This window comes from Colias croceus, chromosome Z (assembly GCF_905220415.1).
Source record: "Colias croceus chromosome Z, ilColCroc2.1".
Lineage (NCBI taxonomy): Eukaryota > Metazoa > Arthropoda > Insecta > Lepidoptera > Pieridae > Colias > Colias croceus.
Window position 1 is genome coordinate 2,776,076 of NC_059568.1, and position 12,163 is coordinate 2,788,238.

The window sequence follows — 12,163 nt, forward strand, 5'->3', positions numbered from 1 at the left end:
TATAATTTTATTGGTTATCGATCTCTTATTTTACACATATATTAACATTAATTTGATAATCCATACCTGGGAACAATTTATGTTTATCTGAGAACGAAAATATTTCGTGGTGATAGATCTATTTATTAGGTGATACAACTTGATGACAAATATAAATTTTGGTGATAGAAAATATAGTTCCCAAATCTTATCAACTTGAATACAGTAAAATAGTAAGAAGCTGAAGTCTAAACATAAGTTTCAGAAAGTGAGTGCATACAAATAAAAACAAATTTTATTTTACAATTTATTTATTTACAGTTAATTAAAACTTACATTAATTTTTATTTGTTGAATGTTTATGTCTGTTTTTATATTTTTGTGCTGCTATTTTTATTTCGTCCTCACCGTGATAAGTGATTTTGCCAGACAAAATCCGATTTATTGATCGGCACCAACTGTATGCAAGTACATGAATTACTATATGTATTTTCAAAATATTTTTTTAATGTCGTTTTATGTATATCACAATTAAAGGGATAATCAACAAATATGTCACTAAACATTTTAATTTTTTCTTTCAATCCTTTTTTAGGTACATCTTTCTTCAAAATATCCGTCACTAAATAAATTTTGTAACTGTATGAAACATTTTTCAATAGCTTTTGACGGATATATTAGTGACTTTTTATTTTTTTTATATTCTTTGGCCCTTATGTATTCATTTGATGTTCTCTCAGGGTCGCCATACATATTTTTTTTGCAAACTTTGCAGCTTTTACAAACATTTTTAATACATCTGTGCAGGACCCACACACACACATAATGGCCCTGTCCAACATCATTTACCGAAGTATTTAAATTAATGAAAGGTATCACAATTTCGTCTTGTGAGCTTTCGGAAAATTGTGGTGCCTCGTCATCAATTGGACTGGGAATATCAGAAGTTGAGGGCACCAAAACCGACTTTTCTTTAAAAAAAATCCATATTTTGCAAACAATTGTCCTCATCTTTTTCGCAGTTTGCGTGAAGAGAATGGGGCGAGTTAAAATTATTTATTAACAGGGACTTAAAGGCCCCTTCGAATGCCACCGTGTCTGGTGCCGTATTTCTAGCCCCATAACTTCTGATATTCCCAAAGAAATTTTCTAGTGGGTCCTGGTTAAAATTACGAGTTAGCATAGCATCAAATGAATATGTTTGAGACAACAATATCCATATTTGTTGCATTCCTTCAATTGTGCGTATTAAGTTTTTAAGAGCTGATGGTATTGCTTGTGTTTCAATTAAACGGATTTTGTTATTATCTTTAATTTTTTTAATAAATTTTACTGTTTTTAAAACTTTTATAGCATTCTTCCACAAATCATGGTGCAAACTATTTTTTCGCACACACCCTTTATAAATTTTACCATCAGGTACAGTGAATGTATTACAATTTAGAGAATCAAAAAGGTTATCTATTAATTTAGTAAATTTTACCAAATTTTAGCATTCTCTTGGAATTTCTCCTCTTGCCACAAGATGTCCTGCAGTCGCAGCCATTGTGTGGCTAAAAATTTGGGCTGCTGGTTTCACCTTCATTTTCCTCATTTTTTCCACATAAATGTGCTCATCTGTAATTTTCAGCAGGCATTTTAACTCTCCATAAGATTTGTCAGCTTCATAAGTTAGCTTGAAATACTCCCATTTAACAATTTTTTCGCACTCCTCTTCAAAATCATAATACTTTAAGTCTTTTGTGAGCAAATTGTTTCTGACTCCTTTTATCAAATGCGGAACATCAAATATAGGGATTAGTGTGGTCTTCCCTATTTCAATTAATTCATTTTTCCACTGTTTTTTTTTTCTTTTATATATTTTCGTCTTGTGTCTTCTATTAACTCATTGATGACACTGACATTGACTGTGCTTTGATCGCACACAGTGCACACAACCTTTAATCCTGTACTTCGTACATACAAAACAATTTTTTTTAATGTTTTTTTTAATTGTGCCTTATTTAAGGCGTTGGTGAAATAGTAGGCAATGGGTTGTTTGAACTTTTGTCTGAGTCCCTTCACCATGAAGACTAATACATGGTCTGCAATTTTTTCACCATTAAATGTGAACCCCCTAAGTAGATCTTTTGCAGCGTTGTAGTGTATTTGCGGGGAAATCGACATTTCGTCGAATATAAGACTACACAATCTGTCTTCTGGGCACAACTTCTCGACTGTATTTTTTATTTTTAAAAATATACATTTATTAAGCCCGGGCTCCACTTCTACTTTTGTTAAAAGTCTCTTTAAAGATTTTGTTGATAGCAATGTGAAAAATTTTGCCAAAAGAGCGTAACTCTTCGGACTTTTCTTATATAAAGAAAGTGAGAGCACTTTTTCTTGATGCGTGAATCTGTGGCCAGAAGGTTTCTTTGTTGTCTGGCTGTACTGCATTTTTGTGAAAATTTTTGCTGCTGGTGTCATTTAGCATGACAGTTTTTTAAATTTCAAGGTCAGCAGACATTTTATCAGCACTGGCTAATCAGGATTGAAGATTTTGGTTTCTCCTCTGTGATCTCAACAAGTTAGATTGCAAAATTTTAATTTTTCGTCTTGTTGTTTTCAGCTGATTCAACCAAAATGACGGCGCTTCCTGCTGCTGATGTTTACCTGTTAAAAGAAACACAAATTATTAGTGTCAAACTAAGCTAAATAGCATTTGTATGCTATGCTGTATGTATTAATACATTTGTTTGTCATTAACTTCTAAAAACATTTTTTTTTTTTATTAGCCTATCCTGTCCCACTCCCCCTCTATAACTTACTTCTGTTTTTATTTATTGCCTTCTTCTGCAGTTGGCAATAATTGTTTTCTGAAATTATGATTCTGGCAGAATTATCTGTAATGTGAAAAAATAAAAATACATTAGAAATATTAATAGTTGTTTATATATGTATGTTACCGGAAATGTATGAAATCAAGGAATTGTATACAATTCCTAGGAAATGTGTACAATTCCGATACCATTTAGGAAATGTATAAAATATTGTTTAAAAAACTATTTAATGCATGCATATCCTAGGAAATGTATACTCTTCCTAGGAATTGTATACAATTCCAATATCGTATTAGGAAATGTGTAAAGTAAATGCTTTCTGTAATAAAACACGTTGTTATTTTTTTTTTATTATAGCTCTTATTGATACAATCGGGTAACAGTCATACCGTAAAATTGTAATAATATTATGTTAATAATATTATCTTACTAATTAACATTTTAAAAATCATCTATCTAACTTTTAACGTAAATATCACAAAATCAACTTATATTTATTAACCGACTTCAAAAAAAAGGAGGAGGCTAATCCGTTAAAATGTGGACTATAAGCTGGTGAAAATCTAAAGTTAATTGACATGTTCGATGTTTGTGATTTAATAGTATCAGAATTCTGTTTAAGGAATTTAGATAATTCGTTACATGCGCCTACAAAATTTGTTCCATTATCAGAAAAAATGTTTGTTGGTTTGCCCCTACGAGCAATAAATCTATTTAATGCAGCTAAATATGACTCACTGCTCAGATCGGTCACAAGTTCTATGTGCACGGCCTTGACGGCTAAACACACAAATATGCAAAGATAAGATTTCATAGTTCTACTTCCTCTTCCCTTACGGTTCAGTATCATGACCGGCCCGGCGTAGTCAACAGCAGTGTTGGTGAACGGAAACTCAGCATGCAAGCGCTGTTCGGGAAGATTGCCCATGATTGGTTGTATAATCCTTCCCGAGAAACGACAACATTTAATACATCTTTGAACTGTTTTGCGAGCCAAGTTTCTGCCCCCAATAACCCAAAATTTGTGACGCAAGGTAGCCAAAAGCAACTGTGGACCAGCGTGCATAAGCCAAATGTGATATTGTCTGAATATGAGTTCTGCGAGGTGATGCTTTGATGAAAGCAATATGGGGTGTTTTGTGTCAAAATCATAAAAAGAGTTATTAAGTCTACCTCCCACTCGCATAAGTTCGTCAGCTTTGTTAAAGAATGGATTTAAATTGCATAATGAATTTTTAATAGGTAAATTTTTATTATTTTTCAATAACGTATATTCTTGTGAAAAATGTTCACGCTGTGCGAGTCTGCAAAGTGCGCTTAGAGCAGAATTGAGTTCATGGATTGTTAGGTGACCACTACGCTTATTTTTCCTATTACAATAATTATGAATGAACCTTTGAACGTAAGCCACAATACGTTGTAATCGGTTGAAACTAGAGAATTGTTTAAATAAATTTGAATAATATGTGATATGATCTAATTGAGTAGTCGACAAGTTACATTGAACCTTAAATTCTGGTAATTCAGATTGCTTATAGCTTGTTGGTTGGGTTGGCCATGATGAGTCATCTTGCGCCAGGAATGCTGGCCCAGTCCACCATAATGCACAAGTTTCTAATTGTTTAGCGTCTAGCCCTCGTGAGCCTATATCGGCGGGGTTAACGCTGGTGGGTACGTAACGCCAGGCAGATGACTCGCTTCTGTCAAGAATCTCTTGAATTCTATTAAAAACAAACGGCTTTAATAAATGAGTTTTTGAAGATTTTATCCAACCAAGCACAATAGTTGAATCACACCAATAAATACAATTATTTATGTGTAATCTAAGCGATGATTTTACTTTATCTACTAATTTTGCAGCGAGAAGTGCTCCGCACAATTCTAGCCGCGGTACAGTTGTCTGTTTCAATGGAGCGACTCGACTTTTCGCTGTCAATAAGTGAACAAAAACGTTATTATAGTCGAGCCTATTAAAATGGCTCTACTTTATTGTAAGAAACGGATTTAACGTAAACACAAGCCGAATACGCATAACTCGATGCGTCACTGAATGAATGGAGCTCAATGATCGCTGAGTCATCGCAAACAATGCATCTCGGAACGCGTATATGGTTGATATATAGTAAAGAATCAATGAATTTTTGCCAACAGCTTGCAATATCTGCAGGAACGTTCTCATCCCATGTAATTTTTAAAGACCACAGTTTTTGCAAGATAGTTTTTGCGTTAAGTATGCATGGGTTAATTACGCCTAATGGTTCAAAGATTTGTGACATGATCGATAAAATAGTACGCTTACTAACGAGTTTGTTTTCTTTTATATTTACTGCGAACATTAACTTGTCTTCTTTGCACGACCAAAGGAGACCCAATGTTTTTGAATATTCGTTGTTACTCAAGTTAAGTAATCCGTCATTTACACTTTCATTAACGATTTCGTTAATGATATGAGGACAGTTTGAATACCACTTTCTTAAATGAAATTGACGATTGTAACTGCTTTATGACTCCCTTACAGATTTGTAGTAATTCTTTTTCGGATGATGCTCCAGTTATGAGGTCATCAACATAAAAATCGCGTTGAATAATATCAGAAATAACTTTATCGGGACATTCTAAACCAAGTTGTTTTAAACATCTAGTCGCAAGGTAAGGCGCGGATGCCGTACCGTATGTTACTGTTTTTAACTTATATTGTTTTATTTGTTCATAAGGCTCAAACCGCCATAATATTTGTTGCAACTGATGCTGATCTTCGTGAACATAGATCATGCGGTACATTTTTTCCACGTCTGCAGTGGCAATGAATTTATGTTGGCGCATTCTAACTAAAATACTATAGAGGTCATCTTGTACAGTTGGACCAATATTTTGGCATCAAAGACGACGCGTAATTTGGTAGATAAACTGGTTTCACGACAAACACCGTGATGCGGCAACAGGTAAGTGTATATATCTTTTTCAGGATTTTTGTTTTCGTACATGTGATTTAAGGTGATATATTCTTTAATAAATTTACAATATTGTTCCTTGAATACCGTGTCTTTACTAAATCTACGCTCTAATGATAAAAATCTAGAAAAAGCTCGCTCGTATGATTCACCCAGTTTGGTGGGAGATTCTTTCAAAGGTATGGTCACAACAAACCGCCCGTCAGGCAGCCGTGATGTATTTTTCGAAAAATGTTCTTCACATTATTTTTCTTCTTTTGATATTTGTTTATGAGTAGGTACAGTTTCATGCTCAAAAAATTGTGAAACAAGATCGTGAAGTTGATTATCATGAGACAAAGTAATATGATTGCAGTGGACTGTATTTAAATAATTAGGTATCTGAACTAGACCTGATATTAACCAACCAAGCGTGGTCTGGCTTAATGTGGGCATATTTTTACCTAAATATATATTTTTTGAGCATAAAACACTCCAAAATATGTCCGCTCCAAGCAGCATGTCTACTTGAGACGGCACATTGAATGTAGGATCAGCTAAAGTAATGTTTTCTGGTATATTTAATAATTTATAGTTAATATACGCAGTGGGTAAGTTTTGAGTAATTCGCGGCACTACAAAACAATTAATATTCTGCGTGTATGAGTTGATAAGCGACGATATGACAACTTCACATCGTTAAGTTAATTGTGATGATTGGGAATTCAACCCTTCAACTAATGACGAAGTCGAAACGGTCGGTAAGTCAAGTTTAGTTAATAAATTCTCGGTAATAAAGCTTGATGTGCTACCATTGTCTAATAAGGCTCGCACTATGTGTTTGTGGCCATGCTTATCCTGCACTTGGATTAAAGCAGTGGACAGTAAGACACAATTATTATGAATTGCTTATAAGACGATATTGTCTTCTGTATTATAATTTTTAGGTTTTTCTGTTTCAGGTTGCATCTGCGTGGGCTGCGCCAGCGGCGGCGCCGCGCATAGAACAACATTTTGATCGGGAGCTGAGGACGTCGCATCCGAAGGTAAGTGTTTATGTAATAAGCTGTTCTGTCTATTGTTACAAAAACGGCAAGATTCGAATTTACATGCGTTGGCATTGTGCCCTTGACGAAAACAATTTAAACATAATTTTAAGCCTTTAGCTTTTTGCATTCTGTGTTCTAATGAAAGTGACTTGAACTTCTGACAACGGTATATTGGATGATTGTGCTTGCATAACGGACAAGCATATTGTGGTTTATTATTCGTAGTAGGAGGAGATAAAGAATTGACAACTAATGATTTCTGACGATTATGCATGACGTCGCTGTGCCGGCGTTTAGCGCTGGCTTCCTCCATTGTTTCTAGTAAATCAGACCGGTTTTTAAGAAATGTAAGAAGATTTTCAAGCGTAGGTAAGTCTTTAAATGTGTTGCGGTACGTTTCCCATTCCCGACTTGTAACTGAATCTAATTTATTCGACAAAATGTGAATGATAAGTGCATCCCAGTGTTCAGTAGGTAAATTCAGTGTCTTTAGTGCTCTAAGATTTCTATTTACATTATCGATAATATTACGCATACCCTTGGATGATTCCTTAGTTAATATTTCGATATTAAAAATTGACTGAATGTGATTATTGACAAGAAGTCGCTTATTGTTGTAGCGATCACAGAGTAGATCCCAAGCAATACTATAATTATCAGCTGAAAAATCTAGCGCTCGAATAATCAAAGCTGCACTATATGCGCGTAGGTAATGAAATTTTGTAATTTCGTTAATTGATTCATCTGAGTGTATGAGTGAACTAAATGTGTCATGAAATTCAAGCCAGTCCTGATACCGACCCGAAAAGCTAGGTAAGTGGATAGTAGGAAGTTTAAGGTTTGGCCTACCTCCGTGCACAGAACTAGAACCTGAGACCGATAAGTCGACGTCCCTTGGGGCGCTGTCGCCGCTCCGCGCCAGCGCCTCCTTGGCAACCGCGAAAGTGCTAAAATACTTGCTCTCGAACTCCTCGCGTTCATCGTCTGAAGAATCACATAATTGTTCTATATTAGTTTGAATATTATCAAATTCGGTATAAAGTTCTTCGAATCTTGACAAACGAACACTAAGTTCACTTGCTTGAAGTCTAGTTAATGATTTACACTCATCGAGAGGATCTAAAAACTTTTTGAAATTTTGTTACTTTCTGTTTACATGTACCACGTTGTTTCTTTAAAACTGTAGTTGAATAAAAACAGCGAATACTTTTGATAATGTGGAGTTTTATTTCATATCGACTTTTACAATATGGCGCACAGAGCAAGATATGGCGTGGTAGTACATTAGTAAAAGGAAACGGACATAGACATACAGATTCAAGATACAGTGTTGCAAACTTAATATTACATTGTCTATTACAGACTTATGCCAACACCCCCCTTCAATGTAATATTAATTACTCTCAACTAAAAGTTACTCTCTTATGTTACACATACTAATATTAACAAATTTTAATAATAACTTAGCATTTACAGGCTTAGTTAAGGCATCTGCCAACTGATCCTCAGTCTTAACATATTTAACAACAATCTTTCCTTTATTAATTAACTCTCTAACATAATGGTAACGTATATCAATATGTTTTAGTCTTTTAATACATTCAGTACTGGCTACCTTAATAGCGGACTGATTGTCACACATAATAGTAACAGGACACATATTTACATTAGGAAAAAGATCTTTCAATATGTTTATTAGCCAACACGCCTCACCTCCAGCCATACTCATAGAGATATATTCGGATTCAGTTGAAGAAAGGCTTACTGAACATTGTTTCTTGGAGCACCAAGAGACTAAACAATTATTAAACATGAAACAGAAACCAGTGGTGGATTTCCTATCAACTAAATCTCCACCCCAGTTAGCATCACAATAACCTATGAGTTTACCATTATTATTACATTTGTAAACAAGTTTATAATCTAAAGTATGTCTTATATATCTTAGCACTCTCTTCAATGATGACAATAACATATTATTAGCTTTATTTTGATACCTACTAAGGATAGATACAGATATACATAAATCAGGCCTTGTACCACATGCTGCATACATGAGACATCCTATTATTTGTCTACATAAGTTTTCTATACCTTTATCTGACTTTTCGTCACAGTTCTGACTGAATACAAAATTTTGATCGATAGGAGATGATACAGGCTTACAATTTTCCATATGAAAACGCTTCAAAACATTTAATAAATATTCCTTTTGTGATAACTCAGTTACACCTGTCTCTAAATTTTGTTTAACATTAATACCAATAAAATCAGATATGAAACCTAAAGTCTTCATTCTAAATTTTTTACACAACATACTTTTAAACTCATTTACACTAGTTTCATCTGTACCAAATGTCAAAATATCATCAACATACAGTAGTACATAAATTTTACATTTATCATTCTGCCCTCATAAGCCAAAAAGCGTCATCTCAAAAAAGTGAGACTCGAGAAAATTCATGTTTTAGTTTTTTTGATTTCGCGTCAACTTAGTAAAGTAGTTTTAAAATTATTCATTCATAATATTAGATACTCATACCCATATTTCTTATTAATGTGTTTAAAAAACAGGAAAACTAAGTTTTTTTACCTCATTTTTGAGATACCGCTATTGGGCTTCGAATAATATGTTTATTATTATGAGTTACCGCTTTTAGTTATAGTGTGTTCATAGAAATTTTCATACAAATGTTTTTCTATACATTTTCGATAAAAATCCATGTAAAAGAAAATAAAACACGAAAAAAGTGCATTTGGAAATATTTTTAATTAACTTAAGATTAACATAATTAAAAAAATTAAAATTTTGGAAATCGGTATCTATGTCATAAATCAGTCAGAAGTAGGGAGCTCCCTCCAGAAGGCCAGTCTATTGCCTGGTATTATATTTTGAAGGGATTTCAAAATATTGTCCTTCTTGGCTTGTGAAATTCCGTTAAGCATGGTTTTCTTCTTTGGGGGTGGAAGAGCATTCGTTTTTAAAATCTTGTTTCCAATAATACTAGCAGTTATATACGCACTATCAAAGGATGTCAAACTACCTCTCGTAGCTTCTACTTGCGCTATATCGCAGATATATGGACGTGGATTTTGGCATCTCGGTGAAACAGTAAAAAATAGTAATATGCACTGATAATTTCATCCTTTGTCCTCACAAATAATACCTCATGCCACAACACAGGTACGACGGAATTTTGTCGACCTTTACCAGTTGGTATAAAACTCAAACTCAAACGTTTATTTATTCAATTAGACTTTTTTTAGAAGCACTCGATCATCGTGCAAAAGAAATCCTTCCCAAAATCAATTATAGTTCACTATGCATTCAACAGATACCGCCAATATTCTTACAAATTTTGGCCAGCAATAAGAACTTTTCTAAAAGATACCACCGTAAGCGTAAATATACGGCCATTGTGTTTAAAAATAATGATATATCTCTCAGCTCCTTAGTAATATTGTATAAATTTGAGATATGCAATATTTTCTTAGTAGGTTTTAGGTGGTTTCTGGTTGAGATAGCGCCATGTAACTTCACTTAACATGTAGGGAATTTGTTAAGCTATCAGATGCAACAAAAATCAGAAATTTGTATTTTTTTGAGATACCGCTTTTTGGCTTATGAGGGCAGCATTGCTCTTTACATAAAGACACGAATCAGCTTTAGATTTTACAAAATTTTCCTGTGTCATTACTGAGTTAAACTTGTCATTCCAGTGTTTAGGAGACTTCTTAAGGCCATATAAAGACTTATGTAATTTAACAACATTATTATTACTATTAAATGCTCCTTCTGGTAGCTGTAAGTACACATTATCCTTAATTTCACCATACAGAAATGCCCCAGTGACATCCATTTGATGGATTGGTAATTTTAACAAAGTAGCAACAGATACAAACAATCTAAATGTGGTTAACTTTGCCACTGGTGCATAAATGTCATTATAATCAATATCATTGTTTTGCTCAAATCCCCTAGCTACTAATCTGGCCTTGTATTGCTTTACCCCATTAATATACTTAATTTTGAATACCCATTTACTAGAAATTACCTTACAATCATCAGGCTTCTGACAAAATTCCCATGTCCTATTTTCTGCTAGAGTGTTCAGCTCTGTTTGCATCGCTTTTTGCCATTCTGATGCATTTTCATGCCTCATAGCTTCTTGGTACGTTCTCGGCTCATCCTCATTTAACAAAACTACATTATTGCATGTGTAGAATGATGTTCGCTTTTTCTTACGCTGACTAGGTTCCCTTCTCTGTGGCTCTGAGACCTCTGTGTCATCATCAGTGCAGTCCTCACTATTAGCTGGTTCATAAACACTATCATCATCACAATCTTCAGAACTTGAAGCACTTGATTCTTCCTCTGGTAATTGCAATTCCACATTTTGGCTTGGCATTTCTCCCTTTTCTTGTTCATCGTTCAATACTATATTATAATCAATTTCTTTTGAGCATTTTAAAAATATCACATCTCTTTTTATTTGAACGGTATTGTTTTTCTCAAAGAATATTCTGTATCCTTTTGTGTCCTCTCCATAGCCAACCATAATTCCACTTTCACCTTTTGAGTCCCATTTAGTTCTCTTTTCTTTCGGGATATGGACAAATACGGGGTTTCCGAAGATCTTTAAATCATGTATGTTATAACTTTTGCCTGTCCAAACCTCATATGGAGTTTTCACTTTATTAGTACTCAGTCCTGTTCGGTTAAGTACAAAACATCCAGTATTTATCGCCTCAGCCCATAGTTTCTTTGGCAATCCCTTGGCGTACAATAAAGATCGAGCTGTTTCCACCAATGTTCTATTTTCACGCTCAGCTTTTCCGTTTTGCTCTGGAGTGTATGTTACTGTTGTCTGATGTACAATTCCAAACTGGGCAAACATTTCCTTCATGTCTTTATTAATAAACTCCAAACCATTATCACTCCGAAAAGATAAAATTTTATTTCCTGTCATATTTTCACATATTTTTATAAACTTCTCAACATAAGCTTTGACTTCATATTTTCCTTTCAAAAAATAGATTGTTCTGTAACTTGAAAAATCATCTTTCAGCAGAAGAAAATACTTGGCTCCTCCAATGGAAGCCTCCTCCATCGGGCCGCATACATCCGCATGGATTAATTCACATACTCTTGAAGTAGTCGTCTGACTTATAGAAAAAGGCAGGCGATGTGATTTGCCCTCTAAACATCCCTTGCAGTTGTCAACAAAGTTATCAGAAGCTTTAATATTATTCTGCGCTAGTACTTTCTTCACATGTTGTATGTTTTGATGTGCTAGTTTTTCGTGCCATTCATTTAAGCTAGATTGCACCATAGCCATGTTTGCTGTAACATGTTTGTAACGTACTTCTAATAAATACATATCTT

The 12,163-nt window shown here is 34.2% G+C and overlaps 1 protein-coding gene across 1 annotated transcript; it reads right to left on the reverse strand.

Annotated features, from left to right (window-relative positions):
• Positions 1 to 265: 265 nt before the first annotated feature.
• LOC123705352 lies at positions 266 to 4,771 on the reverse strand. Its single transcript, XM_045654096.1, has 3 exons — positions 3,537 to 4,771; positions 2,787 to 2,861; positions 266 to 2,631 (listed from the first exon to the last, which is right to left on the reverse strand). Exons 1-3 carry the CDS (start codon positions 3,982 to 3,984, stop codon positions 2,504 to 2,506), a joined length of 651 nt encoding a protein of 216 aa, XP_045510052.1. The 5' UTR covers positions 3,985 to 4,771; the 3' UTR covers positions 266 to 2,503.
• Positions 4,772 to 12,163: the final 7,392 nt, after the last annotated feature.